We start from the raw sequence: 18,984 nt of genomic DNA on the forward strand, positions 1-18,984 counted from the left end.
CAAGTTCTTACAGGAGCGCATCATCACAACTTGAGCTCGAAGAGACACCCCAATCTTGCAAACAGAATTCAATTATCAAACTCCTCCCCAAGCCCTCCTTATATGGTGATTTTACAACCTGGAAACCACTTGTGATTTTACAAAACTATGGGCAAAACAACCATGCCACATGTTACTCATTCTTGACATTTGTAACTCCGAGATGGGAAAACAACCAAGTTAAAATAGTATCCCTGTCCTTAATTTTGTCCCCTACTTTAGACCCTCATAGAAGTCGTGTAATGAGTTGTTTATACTCTAAAAATAGCCTACCAATATTTTACTAGGGACAACACACATTTTTAACAACCCATACACCTTTTTCCAACACATAAACATGTGGAAAACTACTACAAACAAATTCTAGAATTTTCCGGAAAAAGCTTGTAAGGTTGAGACACATGTTTCCCATCCATGAAAAGCAATTTTGCATGCTTTTCTATAAAGCTCAAAGATGATAAAGTTTATATTCATAGATATTCTCATTACAATTTATACATCAGAATAAAGAAACTGCACAGAGAAGACTTAAACGAAGGATAGTTTGACTGCAAAAAATATGAAATTAATAAGAATCATGAAGAAAACATAAACAACTGAAGACATTTGAGAGAGGAATGCGAAGACAATATTAGTGCCTGTTATTTTAATAATGACCTACACTAAACAATGCTTTGAAACACAGGAAGGTACTTTATTATTGCTAAGCAGTTATATAACAGAAGTGAGAATTTATGATGATTGTCCAATCCCAAAATGCAGTCCTTAATTATGTTCAGAAATCAATGGATGTTTTCTAGAAAATCAATCAGAAAATGCTCTATGAAAACATGCATTTTGCCTGGTAAGAGGATCCAAAACTCGGGAAATTTTCTGTGCCTCAACCCACCAGTGCTTTTACTTCACATAATGTTTGTCTTCGGTAAAGACAAGTTCATTTCTTCCTCTGCCTGACAAGAACAAGATTTTGATAGAAGATACAGGTGGAATTTACTGCATCTGCATCCACATCTCATAACTCAATCTCCAATATATTGTGCCTTTTATGATGTATCCCTGGGCAGCTTGGCAAAGCCATCAACATTTCTAACTCCTAAGTTTTCCTGAGTGCCCTTTTCCTGTGCTAGTAAAACCCCAATAGTAAATACAAAAAAGCCCATTTGTATTCCTAATTTTGAATGCTCATTGTAACATAGACAAGTGCATTATTATTCTAGCACAGAATCAAATCACACTACACTAATTACAGGCCTTTGCTTGATAAATTTCATAAACAGTTGCACACAGATAGCTCCTATTTACAGGAAATTTCCGGCTTTTATTCTACTAGAAACAACCCCATAAAGAACAATAAGTCCATTGAAATTCATCTCTCACCATTCCCAACTCTGGTAACGACCTCATAATTTATAGTTAAACACTTAGTTGATCTCCCAGTTGAATACCACTGACCTTTGAGAACCTCAGAATTATATAGCTCAATCTGAAGTCAATCAGTCATTCAAACATGGTTTTCTTTACCTGCAGGTACCCCGACTTTGGTAACTATGTTTGTCAGCAAGCTTAAACTCAATCAGATCAGACCATAATAACCAATATTCAATTGGTTCTAAGATCACATCAGCTCAAATCAAAATTCTGTATAGGATAGTATCCATGATCCTATGACAAATATAGGTACAACATTTATCTTCAGCAATTGATGCTCAACTGGAAAAAGTGCTCTATCAGAAAGTGTAATAAGTTATAAGAACATGAGTAGGCTTTAAAGGTTCCCCATTAAAAATCACAGCTCACTCATATGCGTAAAGCGCTGTCAATGGGATCCAATTGCTAACAAAATACTATGCCACTAGCAATTACAAACTGATTTAGGACTTGAGTGTTCTGTCTACTGAAAGCGAAGAGAAGAATCTGTGTCCAATTAGGGCCTTAATGATAGGAATCACACCAACCAAAGCAATTTGAAGTTGTTCAATGCTTCTTATTCGCACACTAGCTTGTCCTTTACCATGGCTATTGAAGTTTGCACAAGCTTCCATACTCATATTCCCTCCAATACCAAATTGTGACTGCAAATTGAATCCAAAAGCAAGACCTCCATGGCTGTTTATCACAGAGAGTCCCAAGGTAGCAAGTTTACCACCAATTGGATAGTCCTTGCCTCTCAAGGTAGCTTCCAAGTTTCCACCGTAAGCTAGGCCTACTTGATCAAACATAGTACCCCCATTCAAAACTATCTTGAACCTCTTGCCAATCATCAATATATCCTCAAGCTTCATACCAGCTGATAAGGTATCCCCTAACAGACTGAAGGCCATCCCAGCTTTCATCTTATTGTATTTTAAATTACTAAATCTTGTTTCACTGTGTAGAGTATAAGACACTTCCTTGCCAATGTTCTGAATATCAAGCCTTGCCAATGTCATTTTTCCTTCACTGTGCCTCAAGGAAGCAGCACATTCCAACTGCAGGTTAGCCTCATCCTTGTCCTTTATAACCTGACCTGAAAATGAAACAGGAATTTCATTCCCAATTACAAAAGTCTTTTCTAAATTGAACCCTTTATAGCCAATATCATGATCCCACCCATAACTTTCCAGAACTGGCTGTACCAGCCACTGACTCACTGTATCAAGAAAACAGTACCTGTGGGCAGGAGAATCCGCATTAAAAGGTGGCAATGCCATAGCAGGCATGGATATAGGTAAGGATTCAGCTGTACCAACTTCGTCTTCCATATGTTTCTTGTATTTTTCATTTTTCTCCATAGAAGTCTTCATCTTCTTCATAGACCTCCGCTGATACCTTTTTTCTTTCCACTGTTTTTTCATGAATAACTTTTCCCTGTAGTCTACCTCATTGAAATAGGCTTTCTTCTGCTCTTTATCTAACCTAGCAAGTTGGGCCCTTGTTAAACGTTTTAGAGGAGGTAGCTTGTCATACTCAGATTCTTCCTCCAGATCTGATGAATCTTCAAGGCTGTCATCAGAAGCATCAACATCCCAAAGTTGCTCTTCAGGGAGCCTGACTTGAGATCTTGATTGCAGCAAAGAGTAAAGAAAAAGAGGCAATAGTGGAGCTGTTACATGAGTTACCAATGGCTTCTCATGCATGCCATCTTTCAACTTCAAGAGTGAATTTGCCTCAGCAAGAATTTTGGATGCAAAGCAAAGTAACAAGAAGTCAGTCTTCCAAATCTGCCCATTTGGCAGAATCCTTTGACCTACACTATCAGTTCTGCATGAATTATGGTTCTCTACCAAGGATATTGGATTGATGAGCTGCATATCTCCTGCAGCCTGGCGGATAGTTTGCTGTATTGACTGAGAACGCTGAGATATGTATGTTTCATAGCTAATGGGAGTTCCGTAAGGACTGTCAGGTGGAGCAGATGCAGCATGTGTGAGGACTACAATGGTATTGGACCAAACTTCAGGTCTAAAGGCATCTGTTATAGTGCGCAACAAAGGGAGGTCTCCACAGCCTTTGCTCTGCATATCTAACCGGTCAATGTACAGAAAAATATCTGGAGGTGTTTTCCTAATGAAACGCTTTACTGATGCCAATATTTTACCATTTTGAGATTGATCAGAAAAGGGAACAAGAAGCCCAGGTGTATCAATCACTCTTACCCAGATCCCATTAATTGTCCCCACAATCTCCTGTGTTGATTTAGTTCCTGGCCTAAATGCATTGGTTTCAGATTTCACCTCGCCAAAGATCGAATTGATGGTTGCACTCTTACCAACTCCAGTTTTCCCAAGAAGAAGTATTGTGCAAGTAAAATCCAAATCTTCTCGCTGAGATGCTTCCAGCTCCTGCGCAATCAAATTACTTGTGTCGAATTTGAAAGGTCCAGTTCGGCAAGAATTCCTGCTCCACCATAGCTGCTCTGCAAGTCCAAGTCTGTACAGCACCTGTCCAACCACAAAATTGTCTGGAGTCTGGCAAAACCTGTGCACAAGCCTTAGGAACTTCACTCTAAGCACCTGCAGTTTTTCTTGTGTCTCATTTAACTCGTTGCTCTGGTTCATTGGAGATGATGATGATAGAGGTACCGAAAAAATATTTGGAAGAAAACGATGTACCATAGGTCGAACATGCCCCAATGCATGAACAAAGGATTCAACACTACCAGGGCACGCTGCAATAGGTGCCAATGAACTGTTGGAAGGAAGTAAAGCTGTTACATTTGCATGCAAGTCATCTTCTTCCTCACTTTCAGTGTCATCTTCTACCTCGCTCTTCAAGATCAGATCCACAACTCTAGTTGGAGACCTGTGAGGCCCAGTTAAAAAGTTAAACTCTGATGGAAGTTTCCTATGTAAATTGAGCTTGTATGTGGTACCAGAGTTCTCCACAACATGCACCAATGGACTGTCGCAAGCTAGTAAAGCAAGTGGTTTTGCATGCAGATCACCTCCTTCCTCACTTTCAGTGTCATCATCTCTAAAATTTCCTGAGTTCGATTTAACATCCACAACTCCACTGAAATCCTTGGGAGACCTGGCTGGAAAGTTGAACTCTGACAAAGATTTACTATTGAAAGGGGATTTGTGTGCATTATCTGAGTTCTTCATTATTTCCTTTATCTGAAAACCAACTGTAGAAACTCTCTTTGGATGTTGCTTCTCTTCTGCAAAATCATGTTGTTCATGAGTTTCTAACTCAGAACCATTCTCAGTTAGAACTGGACAATCCTGCTTCCAGTCTATGTCTGTAATTGTATCTTCATTTATTTCCTCTGCAGGTATAAAACTAGCTGAAACATTTGCATTGCCAATATTCATATGTTTTGGATGTTTTTTGTCAGTTAGAGTATCTTCTAAAGGTTTCAACTGCCTAACTGCCTTTTTATCTACATCACCAGATCTGATAATGCCGGAGTCATGGACAATTAATTCTACATCATTTGATTTTGTAGATGGTTGTGTACAACCCTGTGACACATTCCATGCTGCTTCACCAAATTCATCCATGCATTCACTGTCAATCACACCTTTAAATTTGAAAAGATTCTGATCTGTAGTTTGAGACTTATAGACTTCATCTCTCTTCCCAAGTGACAACTTGTCAATCAAACTTCCATTGATGTCATCCTGGCATTCATTCCCAGCATAAGAATCTAGTATCACCCTATTTTCATCACCATTCATACCAATATATCCAGCAATTTCAATTTCTTCATTCTCCACCTGAACTGCCTCCATCTCAGCCACCACCTGCTCTCTATAGCATTCAGAAGTGACCTGAGAACCTAATTGTGTCTTTGTTTCAGGCTGCTTTACATAAATATTCCCTTCATCTACATTTAGTCTCTTGTTTGACCCTGGAGTTTCAGTAAGCTCCTCAGCCCCACACTCCTTTACAGGTGGTCTATATGTTAATTTGTCAAGTATCTTCTTCTCAACTCCTACAGTGAGATCTTTCTCTACTGCTCTCACTTGCTTTTTTAAAGACTCGCTCATTATTATTTCTGATTTGGCAATTTCTGTGAATAACAATCCTGCTGCATTGGACGATATCTGGTAATCATGCACTTCCCCCCCACATGGCATGGTACATAACTCCCCCATCTCTATTGGAGGCTCCTTATTCATAGTATTGTGAATTTCATGTGTGCCAGCCTCTTTAAGTGCAATGTCCCATTTCTCTGCCAAATCACTTCGATATTCATATATGCAATGTTCTGGTAAGCCTATTTCTCTTAGATCACAATCACATGCATAGGCATTTGGAAACAGCAATATATCTCTCTGATCATACTCTGGGACAAGCTCCGATGGGTCTTGCCCTCCTAAATTGTTATGTTTTAAATCTAAATTTTCTTTTATATCATTGTTTTCACCACTTCTCTTGTTCAAATGATTATTTTTCCTATACTTGCTGGATTCAAACATACTCATACTTTTGACACAGCCTCTTCCTTCTGTTTTCTATTTCATTCTGCTTGAGCTTGTTATTCCTATCTCTTTTCTCCTGCAGTATGCCCTGTGCCCCACACTACTGCTGCCTATCAAAATGTTGTTCATAATTTGTCCTCAGTTATTTTTATTGTTCTATTCTTCTCATCCTCAGGTGCTTCAGAGTGATCAATGTTGTCCACTTTTGCAAAAACACTAGTTTCTTCAACATTCTTTGTGCTGCTGCCTCCTTCTAATTTGGAAACAGGCATGACTTCTATCCAGCAGTTTTCTTTGCCTGAATTCACATCTAGTAGCCATTCAAAGGATGCAACCAATATAAACCAGCGACATAGTTCTCAAGCAACCTGTCCAAGCACAAAGATCCATATACACATACCCTTAAATGTGAGCAGTTACCAATTTTCAAACCAATCACAGACCTGCCAAACTAAATCAAATCCTCAGTTTTAGAGACTAAGCCTGAATGTTGTTTTACAAAAACAACTAGAAGACCAATGATAAAATCATAATATGCAAATGAAGAAGGAATCTTTTGATCCACACAATTAAACCTACAAAGCAAAAATGACATACCCCTTGAAACCCCTCTTAACCCATGATTTATGAAATCAGAACTAAAACAGTCTATGTGTGTATCAGTGTAAAGTTAATCACAATTTCAAACCCATGGCATATAGTTGCTATAGCAAAACTTTAGTATGTGGTATTAACTACATTGTGCACTAAAAAGCCAAGGTTTTTTGCTCATGTTTATTTCAAAATTCACTATTTCTAAGAATTTAAGAGAATCAACAGATTTATTCATAATTCTCATCACAAATTGGATAAACAACCGAACAAAGCACGGACACCAACGAACATTGGGCTAGCAGAAAGCAAGGTTTTAAACTTGAAATGTAATTGCAATAGGGGCATATAAGGAGTAGTGCCCAAATTCAAATTTTCTTTTACCATGAACTAGCTGACATTCCCACTTGATAAGTGAAAATATTTGAGTGCAGCAACCATGAGGCACAGTGCTGAGTGGAGTATGGCCAAAGTATAAATTCTTAAGATAATGGCTAAGCTGAATCTACAATTTCATTGAGCCCCTTGATTTATAACATCACCTAAGACATACAAACCTAGGCCAAGGAATTGTGATGTAATGTTTATGGGAGACACTCATGAATTATAAGCGCATGAGCCAAGTGCTGGCAAGAGGTATAAAGAATGCGTCGAGTTTGCATTCACACATATTCCAGATTTATAATAAAAAATAAGGAGTTTTATAAAACAGCTAAAACTTTACCAGGAAAAGAAAGCTAAACCCTACAAAGTAAAAACACACTTATCAACAGGACAAACATAAACCTTACCATAAACCCAAGTCTAATCTCAAAATCCCACGGAAATCATCGATACCCAAAATCCCTCTTCAACTAAAAGGGCAACAGACAAACATAATGCAAGCTAAAGAAAAAAACCCATTCAATGAAACAAAATCTTCAGCTACTCAAATGATATCAATTGATGTTTTGGCAGACTAGAAATAGAGAAAATAGGATTATAGAGGAAACAAAGATTAAATAAAATGCAGAAAATAATACACTTACCTGTGAACAGACTGGTACTGAGTATAATTTCAGAGTTAGCTGCAATAACATAGTCTGAGAAATATCTGGTATCCAACAACTGAATATCAGCACTAAGTATTAGAATGTCAGACTATTGTGTGTGTGTAAGGTATTCAAACACCATTACAGTGCAGAGACGAAGTCTCGGGAAGATTATAGATACTCCGCAGTCGGTGTTGGTCAGAGAAATCCGACTATCCCACAGAGTAGCGTGTTCACTTCTTCGAAGAGTTGTATACGACAGTTATCAAGAAGTCCCGAAGTTGTTAACTGCTAAAAAAATTCAAGATATTTATATCGGTGACCTCCGTTCAAAACTTCAATTGTTTTGTGGCAAAATTCAAAGAGAAAAAAAAATTTATATTTGTACATTTCAATTGATCTCTTTTTCAATATAAATTATATTTATGTTATTTGGATTAGAAATATTTTGCATTACTTTTTATTTATATAATATTATATGAAATAATTTGTACAAACATGTTTTTCTTTTAAATGTTTAATTTTTACCAAATTCTAACTCCACTTTATATTCATGAATCAAGTTGATTCTAAAATGAATTTATTTATCTAGCTTTGTCTATATTTGAAAGCATCTAGTACATCCATTTCACCTACACACAGGCTTTCAATTATCAAGCACCTAAATTATCCAATATAATTGCATGCACTTATCTCCATAATTATAACTTCTTCTAATTGCACTTAGCATCAGAGACTTCGTATAAGCTTTCAACTTTTTTTAGAGCCAAACTAGAGGATTGATTAAGGCATGACCCTAAATATGTTATGTTAGTATTGATGAGTTCGTGATTACTAAGAGTAGGGAGTGGATCAATAATATATCAAATCTACATATTAAAACCAATCTTCACAACTTAAATGATATCATTCAGCATGAACATAAACTTACAAATGAAAGCATCAACAAGAAACCAACTTAAACAACTGCTCACAAGAATGCAAAGATGACACTAGTTATTTTCTCATGGAAACCCTAGGAATAAGGGAAAGACCACAGTGGGAGTTGGTACTCACAATCATGTACTCTTTTGAAATGTATCATGTTAAAGGCTTGGCCTAGTTAGGAGCTTACAAAAATGTTTGGTTAAGAACAAACCTTGTTAGGAGCCACTTGGTTATGGGATTTATTTCAGCCTTATTAGGCACTACAACATTTGAGGTCAAATTGCGACAGCAATTTGCAATGGCAATGTAATTTGTGGTGATTTTCATCTTTTTTTTTCACAATTGTCCCTAACATTGTCGCAATACTGACATATGTCATAATTGCAACGCTCGCATAAGTATTTAAAATATTTTTAAAAACATGACATAAATCATTCCCCATTTTTTAATTGTGATGGAGAGTTGCACGTGAAAGAGGGTGGAAACTCCAAACGAGGGTGGAGAGCTCTAAATGTTCGTGTGCCCTTGTCATTGGTGCATTTTGTTGTTGTGATCTCTGCATTTCATTGTCATGCCCTTGCTCTGTGATTTGGTTGTTGTGCCCTTGTGATCTCTGCATTTTGTTGTCGTGCCCTTGCTCTGTGATTTTGTTGTCATGCCCTTGCTTTGCAATTTGTTTGCCATGCCGTGCCCTTGTCATCTTTGAGCCCTTGCTTTGTGATTTCATTGTCATGGTGTGCCCTTGCTCTGTGATTTCCTTGTCATGCCCTAGCTCTACTATTTTCTTCAAGGGAGCTATGTAAATGTTGGTTTCTTTTCCTTCTAAATAGGTATCTCTTTGTATTTCCTTCTAAACATGTATATTTAGAGATCTTTTTAAAGGTGCTTATTACATCTTAGCACAATAGAAATATTCATCCAACGGCATACATATTCCAAAGTCCAAATAATAAAAAAATAAAACACACTCAACCTATGCTAAGTGACTTACCTCAAGATCCTTCACAAAAATAACGCAAACTAGGAAAAATGGGCAGAGTTCGCAAGAAATTTTACAAAAACATATCATAGTAGATATTTTTAGAAAGAAACTAGCCATAACCCAGTTAAATGGGTCTAGTTGCTAATTAGTTTGGTTGATTACAAATTCTTGTAGAACTGTCATTTGATTAGGTCAACACCCTCACTTGTGAACCTCTCATGTCAATCACTTTATGTATTGTTTCAACACCATGTTCTTGCTTCTGAGCTAATAGTTCTTCAGGTGCATTTTCTTGCAAAACATTAATTTTGTTGAACAATTGTAAATTCTTAGAAAGTGCATTGTTGTTTTCATGTGTGTGTGTGTGTGTGTGTGTGTGTGTCTGTGTTTATTTATTTATTTATGTATGTATGTATGTATACAAAGAGATCTCGTGGATTATGGATTATGTATTATAAACAAAAATAAATAAATAATTGACATTAATCATTCTCCATTTGTTTTTTTGATTGTGGAGAGTTGCACATGAAAGAGGTTTGAGAGCTCCGAACAAGGGTGGAGAGCTCTGAACATTGGTGGAGATCAATGGAGATCTAGGATTTTATTGTCATTCCCTTGTGATCACTACATTTCATTGTCATGTTGTACCCTTGTGATCTTTGTGCCCTTGCTCTATGATTTTCTTCAAGGGAAGAAGAGGTACCTATGTAAATGTTCCTTTTTTCCCTTCTTAACATGTATCTCTTGTTCATCTATAATAGCTTTGGTCAAATTCAAGGATAACTAATTATGATGATTGTATGCATATGTGCAGGTATGTATGTATATCAGTTCACTATGTGAACTTACTTTACATGCATACGTACACACTTCGTTCATGTCTTTAATTCACACAAGCAATTATCCTTGCATTCAATCAAAATTATTCATGCCAAACTAAGTATGCAGGAATCTGTACTTACAAATTATATTATCTCTTGGTGATTGAGTAAAAATCTTGTGCATAATATCATCTAGGTAGTGATCGGATGCATTCATGTTAAGTCATAATAGGATCAAGTAGATGATCCATTTATGTTGCTTCATACGTGTTCTATTGAACATTTGGTTTAACATAATTAGTAACATTATAATTATATAGCTACAATTAGTACTCTTGTTTATTTTATTTTATTGTATAATTTAAGACTATTATTTTTCTAAAAATTAGACTATATATTTGTTATCACTAAAACACAAATATAGATCTCTGATAGTTATCTTTTTTTAATTTCAAGATCTTCATATTTAACGTGAAGAGTTTCCACTACTAGACAGTGGAATAGCCACAATGTGGAGCCACATAGCTCATGGTTTTTTTCACCAAAATATTTTATTATTATTATTTTTCCTTCAAAAATATTATAGGTCAATGTTATTCTAATTTTCCATACATTTAATAATTTTTTGCTTGTTGTTTGAGGTAATTTTCTATTCTGAGATAGAGACATTTATCATAAGGATGGACATGCCAATTTTGATCATCCCACTTTCAAAGTTGGTTCCCTTATCAAATTAATGAAACTACTTGCTACTGACACCTTGATTTTCTGCAACTTACCATATCAGCCATTCACACAACCATCTTCCTCCTACCCCACCATAGCATGCAACCCTTGTTTGAGGTTTATATATTAGTCCCTCTTGGGTTTTTAACCTCATTGAACCTATTTCAAAATGGTTCCATTGGTTCAAGGAGGTTCATGTGTTCAATAAGTTCAATGTCCTTGGCAGTTTAGTGGTTTCAATGTTCAAAAGGCTCTTGGCTTGGATCAAGATTCAAAGACTCTGTAATTTAGATTGAATGGTTCATATCAATTTGTGCAGATGCTTTCAGATGTCTCCAAGAACATTTAGGTGTATTTTGGTTCATAATAGTCCATGGACCACAAATCAAAATCAAAATTCACATCTCAAAGGCCAAAGGTTCTAAACATGAAACTAGTGATTCAAACTGTTGGTTCATCAATCTAAATGTACAGTTCAATGGTTCAAGTTTGACAATTCCAAGTAGCCCATACCATTTTAGAAGACCGACTCCAATGATTTGTATCTAGCAGTTTGATGATATAGAAATTCGATATGGAGGAGGATATATTGGCATCACAAACAAATCATCACATATCCATGAACAACATCTGATCATTTGTAAGTCTCTCTCCTCCAATACATGAAGCCATTATCATCATGAGTAGACTCACTCTCCTTAGATGAATTCAATCGAAACTATTCATACCAAACTAAGTATGCAAAAATATACTTATAGATTATATTATCTCTTGGTGATTGAGTAAAGATCAAATACAATTTCCCAAGGTGATAAAATTGCATATGCAGATGTATATATGTATGTATGTATGTATGTATATTTGTATCTCCACATCTCATTGTCATGCCCTTGTGATCTTTGTATATGTATATATACAAAGAGATCTATGTATATATGCATACATACATACATAGACACACACATATATGTGTGTGTATGTAGATATACACATATATATACATAAAGAGAAGCTTCTGTATATATACATACATACATACATACATAGACACACACATATGTGGGTGTATGTATGTATATATACACATACATACATACATAGACACACACATATGTGTGTGTATGTATGTATATATACACATACATATGCATAAAGAGAAGCTTCTCTAATCACCTACTAGGGGAAATATAAAGAGATACATGTTTAGAAGGAAAAGAAAATAACATTTACATAGGTACCTCTTCTCCCTTTGAAGAAAATCACAGACAACTACTACATTTGGGCCTGAATACACCACAAATTACACTGTCATCACAAATTGTCATTGCAATTTGACCCCAAATGTTGCAGTGCAAAGGGAACATAGATCACAAGGGCATGATATGGAAATAAAATTATAGAGCAAGGGCATGAAAATCACAAGGGCATGACAATGAAATATAGAGATCACAAGGGCACAATAATTAAATGCAACGATCACAAGGGCACAACAACGAAATCTTAGATCTCCACTGATCTCCACCAAGGGCATGGAAATGAAATGCAGAGATTATAAGGGCACAACAACAAAATGTAGTGATCACAAGGGCACAAAAATGAAATCCTTGCCAACGTTCAAAGCTCTCTACCCTCTTTTGTGCGCAACTCTCCACAACCAAAACAAATGGGGAATCATTTATGTCACATTTTCTTTTTCTTTTTGTTTATATCTAAAATCAACTTTACATTGTGTTGTAACTCTGGCATAGGTGTTTGATCCTCAATAACTTTCATTTCAGCATTTCAACATTCAAGTTTTCAAGTTTCCTCATCATTATATAGTCCTTTCTACTCTAAAAACCACTTTGTTACTTCATTAAAATCATGACTTGAACAAAGCCAATGATACAAAACTTGTTGCCACTTTGAAAGAAATGTTGCCTCCAACATTGCAACCATATGATAAATGGCAATATCACATGCTTGAGCCATAACCCAATTAAATTGGTTTAGTTGCTGATTAGTTGGGTTGATTAAAAATTCATGTAAAACTTTCATTAGATTAGATATGATAAAATAAAAATTAGTTGTTCCAAGCTAGTAGGATCAAATACAGTTTTCCAAGGTAATAAAATTGCATATGCAAATGCATCACTTGAATGCCACACATGAAGCACATTCCCAACCTTGAAACACTCTTATAAGCAATGGCAAAGCAAATGTAGATGCATAAACATGATAAATTTCACAACTTGTAGTCTTTATATATAGAGAGAGATCTTTTTTAAGGTGCTTATCACATATTAGCACAACAGAAAAAAATGATCTAGATACATAAATATTCTAGAATCCAAATAATTAAACAATAAAACTTACTCAACCCTGCTAAGTGACTTAGCTCAAGATCTTGCACAAAAATAAAGCAGACTAGGAAAAATGGGTAGAGTTCACAAGAAAATTTAGAAAAACATATCATAGTAGATATTTTTAGAAATAAACAAGCCACAATGTAGTTAAATTGGTTTAGTTTATGATTAGTTAGGTTGATTACAAATTCTTGTAGAACTGTCATTAGATTAGGTATAATAAAATGAGCAATCAACTAATCCCAGCTAGCAGGATCAAATACAATTTTCCAAGATGATAAAATTGCATATCCAAATGTATTTATGTATGTGTATATATGTGTATGTATGTATATACACATATATACATATGTATATATATATATGTGTGTGTGTGTGTATACATACACACACATATGTGTGTATGTATGTATGTATATCTATAGAGAGATCGTGTGGATTGTGGAGATCAGTGGAGATCTAGGATTTCATTGTCGTGCCTTTATGATTGTTGCATTTCATTATCATGCCCTTATGATCTCTAAATCTTGTTGTCGTACCCTTGTGATCTCTGTATAAGTATGTATGTATGTATGTATGTATGTATATATACATATGTATATGTATGCATGTATGTATATAAATAAAGAGATCTTGGCACAACAAAAAAACAATAAAACTCACTCAATAGGTAGCATGGCCACAAATGTAATGGCAAGACCTATTGGTGAGTAGATTCCTCTTTTTCTCTCTCATTTTTCATGTATTTATTTCACTTGAACTATTATTTCTTAGGAGAAATTTTGTAATATTGGATTCATTTTATGCAAGAGGCGATGAGGACATTCCTGGATGTACCTGTGTGATGAATTGGTTTTGAGCAATGAAGATGGACTTCCCCTGAGAGTAGCAGGAGGCAATGAGGATATTCCAGGTACTTTAAGGATTAATCTCATTACATTCTAGGTAACTTACCATGCTTATACGTGTATGGATATTAAGGTAATCAACCTTACATTTAATAAAAGGAATATGTGCTTCAAAACCAGCTTTTAAACATAACTATATAAGGATTGAGTTAGGATGTATATAGGTTAACCTTACATTAACTGTAAACTACAACACAAAGGTTGCACTAGGGTATTATAGTATTGTAATTATAGAAAACTATCTTATTCACCCGAGTGGGTGTATGAAGGCAAAGAGATGTATTAGGTGAGTAAAGATCACTAGTGGTTATAGGAATACAACTACATCAAAAAAATTAGAAACCAGAAGAGTGAGTAGTTCAACGGTCTTGATCCCATGGATATGGGTATGTAGGTAGCATGGTAGGCAGAGTATGCCTCTAGTGTGCAGATGCCTTGGATATAGTTAGGTAGCACTTAACTATTTGAAGACATTATATGTTAACTTAGGAGGCTTATTCCCTTGTAGAAGCCTTTGCCATAATGACATTACCTCTAAACCATGTAAAGGATGTTGAAGTGGTTCCCAATCTTGAAAACCTCTTATAAGCAATGGCAAAGCAAATGCAGATACAATACATATATTACTATTATTTATGTATATGTACATGTATGTATGTGTTGGAAATATATGATAGGCTAAGTTACTGAGAGGGGAGGGGTGAATTAGTAACTTATAAAACTTTATCTTTATTTATCAATTAATCCTTCATGTGTATTCTGATCTAATTGCATTCATGGAAAACTAAAAACATAAAAACATTCATAACACTTTGACACACAATATGGTGACCCAGAAACCTTCCAAATAGAAAGTAAAATTGGGGTGGGGATGATACCCACAAGCTTTAGTACTACATTATAAAGTTGGCCTATTAAGGCTTACAATGATCACTTATGATGATCTACCCTGTTAGGAGCAATAAAGACTGCTAGGTCCACCCTACAAAAGGATTTATAAACATACAGTGAAGTATGCACTTGGTAAAGAGATTTACAAAAGATTGTTAAGTCTACCTTGTGAAAGGATTTAACTATTCCACCTATTAGGATGAACTAGTGGTTGATCTCTGATCTGCAACTTGATTTGCTAAATGAGATTCTTTTGAGTGTAATGATCACCTTGTTGTGATAGATAAATCTTTGCTACCCCTTATACTTTTGTAGCCTTTTTACTTCACACTTCTATGATTTTCAATATGCTTACAATACTTCTCTCTATTGGATGTGATACAATACATTACATATATACCAATCCAATTTACAATTCATCAAAGTCAACTACAATACAAGTTTCACCAAAATACACAAATTTCATGCAACTCCAGGTACTCAAGTTCCAAAGAAAACTCGGTGAGGTTTTGATACTTGACATCTATTATCAACACTCGACATCATCATGCACTTGGTAGATGTAGAAGCTCGGTTCATACTAATCACTTCGGAGTAGTCTGAACTCGATATGCACTGGAAACTTAGTGAACACTACAAAACTTGACATATAAACTGAATCACTTGATTCACACTACATAGCTCGGTCAATGCTATCACTATGAGCTTGGTATAAACTGAACCACTTGGTTGACACTGTATGGCTTAGTCAACACTGGATTCACATTTCTAAATTTGTGAACTTGGTAAGCAACGAAGAACTTAATTTGCACTAAGAAACTCGATAAACACTAAGAAGCTTGATTTACATTGATAATCACCAACTTGGTAGAAATTTCTTAGCACAAACTGAATGATGTTCCTAGTATTCAGTAGCAACTGTAGAACTGAGTAGAGCCCGAATTGCTTGGTTAACACTATTAACTGTACACTAAGCTTGATAGATACTTACCATTTGAATAAGTGTGTGTGTCACTAACAAACTAACTTGACTTTAATGTCAACAATCTCCCCCATTGGCATTAGTGACGAAAACACTTATCAATCAAAACTAAATTCTTAAAAGTTCAAAACAATCTTTATTCTCCATTTTGTGTCTTCAACTCGGTAATGTACTCTATTTTTGAGATTTTTCAAAATTTCTTTTGTAAGAGATGTTTATCTAAATATATGTACATGTATATAATATGATGCTCCCCCATACATATATATTCAATATACTTTATATGTTATACACATCTTCTCATTTTCTCCTCTTTATTGTATCATTATATATTCTCCCCTTTTACAATATGCTTTACATGTTATATACATCTTCTCCCCCTTTTTGACATAAATGGAAAAGGTGTATTTTACATGGTAATACCAAAATGTGACAAGAAATCAAAATGTACCTTTAGAATTAGTGACATTGTCTTGTCCCAATTTTCTTACAACACCTTGCTTGTGTGCAATGCAATTTGAACTTCTTCTGATAATTCCACCATGTGATTAGCAATGGAGAAGTTATTATCATGGATGAGAGTTTTAGCATGTGCAATATATTTTTGCAATGCATTCATGTTATGAAGAATCATACCTTGTATATCTACAAGTGTAGCCCTTATCTTGGCTTCTTCCCTTAGCAATTATGCTTGCATATCAGTCAAAAATATGATCTTTGTGTAGTAAGTAGAACTATAGCTCGGGTCAAGTGACACCTATTGTGCACTTGCCTTTATATCTTCATCTATTTTGGAGAGTTTATCTTTGATTTCCTATGTGAAAATGGATGTGTCACAAAGTTTACCAAATAGAGAATTGACATTGTTGGTAGAGGTTCCCAATAAGCCTAGAATAGTAGACATGTCTACTTGATATTTTGCAATCTTTTGTGCAACTAGCTCCAATTGTTTGTTTTAAAATTTCTTCTCTTCTCTTTGAAACAATATCTTGTGTCCATTCAAATCTTTATTGAATTTCTAGACCACTTCTGCTAACTAAGCCAAAATAGGTTGAGAAGTATCAACCTCAGTGCTAAGTGCATCTGCAAGAATGTTCTTTGCATCTTCAAGCACTTGAAATTCTCTGTTTGTTTCCTCTCTAAGCCTCTGTTGCTTAGCTTTCTTCTATAGTAGCTCTCCTACTATATGCATTTGATCAGGATTAGGATTAGAGATATCCCAATTTAGGATAACTATATCCTCATCAAGATCAATGTCTTCTTCCTTATTCTTGCCTTTTCTAGACACTTTTGTACTTGATTGAGGCTTGCTCTCAACTGTCTTTGTACTTATTATTTGCATGCTTGGAATAGTAACAATAGTAGAAATAGAAGGAATAGCAGTAAAAGTAGCTATTGCACTTATTGAAGAAATACCTTGTTGTTGAGTGATCAAAATTGATGGAGGAGGAAGTACTGACTACTTAGTAGATGAAGTGATGGTCACTTCAGTCAATGAAGTATTGAGCTGAACATGTGCAAATATTGGTTGAGTGCTTAAATTTTCAATGTTTGACACAACCAACTCGGTAGTAGCTTTTTTTGAGCATGATGGCTTTGAATATTTTCTCAGAGAGTGAGGAAGTGAGGCAATAATTGTTTTTTTAATCTTCTCAAGGTTGGTCTCCTCAATGTTCTGAATCTCAGGGAGATTCTCCTCAGTGGCTTTCTGTTATTGTTCCTCGTCATCTATATTGTCATAATGTGTTACTTCATCATCATTGTCCTCTTCCTTGTCATTTTCACCATCATCATCCTTATCACTAACATTAACAACAAAATCAATTTTCTTATAAAGATTGTAGATGTTCTTCCATGTGTTAGTGGCATTCCTTACCACATGTTCAATGTCATTGATCAATATCATACGAGTGTTGAATTTTAAAGTAAGTTTTTCTTCATTCTTCTTGATGGATTCTTTCACTTCTTTATCACTTAAGCTTGACATGAGTTGCCTCAAAGTCTACTTGTATATGCCTTTTGTAGTTTTCTTGGCATGTTCCCATCTTGGCTTTATTTTCTCCATCAGTTCATTGTGAATCTACTGTGCAAGTTGGTCTAGAGAGTATTTCCATTTACCTAGCTTTGTTATGACCATGTCTTCAACTTGCTACTTCTCCTCTGCATTTCTAATTTCATACTTCAATGATCTAAAAAAAATTATGCTGGCTCTAGAATCAATTTCTTTCAATCTTTCTTGAAATGTGGATGGAGGTCATTTAAAAATCACATCCTCTACTTCTTCACCCAATTTTAGTTTCTTTGTGGATGTTCTTCTTGTAAACAATACAGTAGATGAATTTTTAGGTTTGATAATAACAACCATACATTTTCTTCTTGACTAGCTCTTCTTCTAATTTTTCTTCATCTTCTTCTATGTCATCTCCTGTACCTTCTATCAATAGGAGAGTAGAACTAGTTTGTTTCAATTTTGCTATTCTTTTTTTCCCTTTGCTAACCTCCTAAGGGAGTTTTATCTCTAATTCAATTCTAGCCTTACCTTCATCATATGTTCCAAAATATGTGGCCTTTGGATCCACATGTTCATTTAACAATGCTTCAATTATGTCCTTGGTTTCATCAATATTAATCGCATAACCTAGAGGCTTGACCCATACAATTCTCAGTCTGACTACATGTATATACACTTTATCACAATCAACCATAAAAAAAATCATCTTTGTAGTCTTCTACAAGTTTCTTAGGTATCTTGAATCTATTGTTCATCTTCTCCTTGAATGCATCAAAATAGTTATCCATTATACTGACATAGTTTTTCTCCCATTTCTTCTATGT

The 18,984-nt window shown here is 35.2% G+C and overlaps 1 protein-coding gene across 2 annotated transcripts; it reads right to left on the bottom strand.

Moving 5' to 3' along the window:
• Nucleotides 1-712: 712 nt before the first annotated feature.
• LOC149537112 (translocase of chloroplast 101, chloroplastic-like) lies at nt 713-7,853 on the bottom strand. 2 transcript variants are annotated; one of them, XM_089807130.1, is made up of 3 exons: nt 7,565-7,853; nt 2,689-6,313; nt 1,337-2,545 (listed from the first exon to the last, which is right to left on the bottom strand). In XM_089807130.1, exons 2-3 carry the CDS (start codon nt 5,946-5,948, stop codon nt 2,521-2,523), a joined length of 3,285 nt encoding a protein of 1,094 aa, XP_089663256.1. In that variant the 5' UTR covers nt 5,949-6,313; nt 7,565-7,853; the 3' UTR covers nt 1,337-2,520. The 2 variants fall into 2 exon arrangements, with proteins under 2 accessions (XP_089663255.1, XP_089663256.1); XM_089807129.1 differs by having other exon boundaries at nt 713-6,313.
• Nucleotides 7,854-18,984: the final 11,131 nt, after the last annotated feature.

This window comes from Cupressus sempervirens, chromosome 10 (assembly GCF_028749045.1).
Source record: "Cupressus sempervirens isolate cs-2001-9-10 chromosome 10, ASM2874904v1, whole genome shotgun sequence".
NCBI lineage: Eukaryota > Viridiplantae > Streptophyta > Pinopsida > Cupressales > Cupressaceae > Cupressus > Cupressus sempervirens.

Coding starts and splice junctions, on each gene's coding strand:
- LOC149537112 (XM_089807129.1), bottom strand. CDS start 5,948: ATGAGTATGTTTGAATCCAGCAAGTATAGGAAAAATAATCATTTGAAC.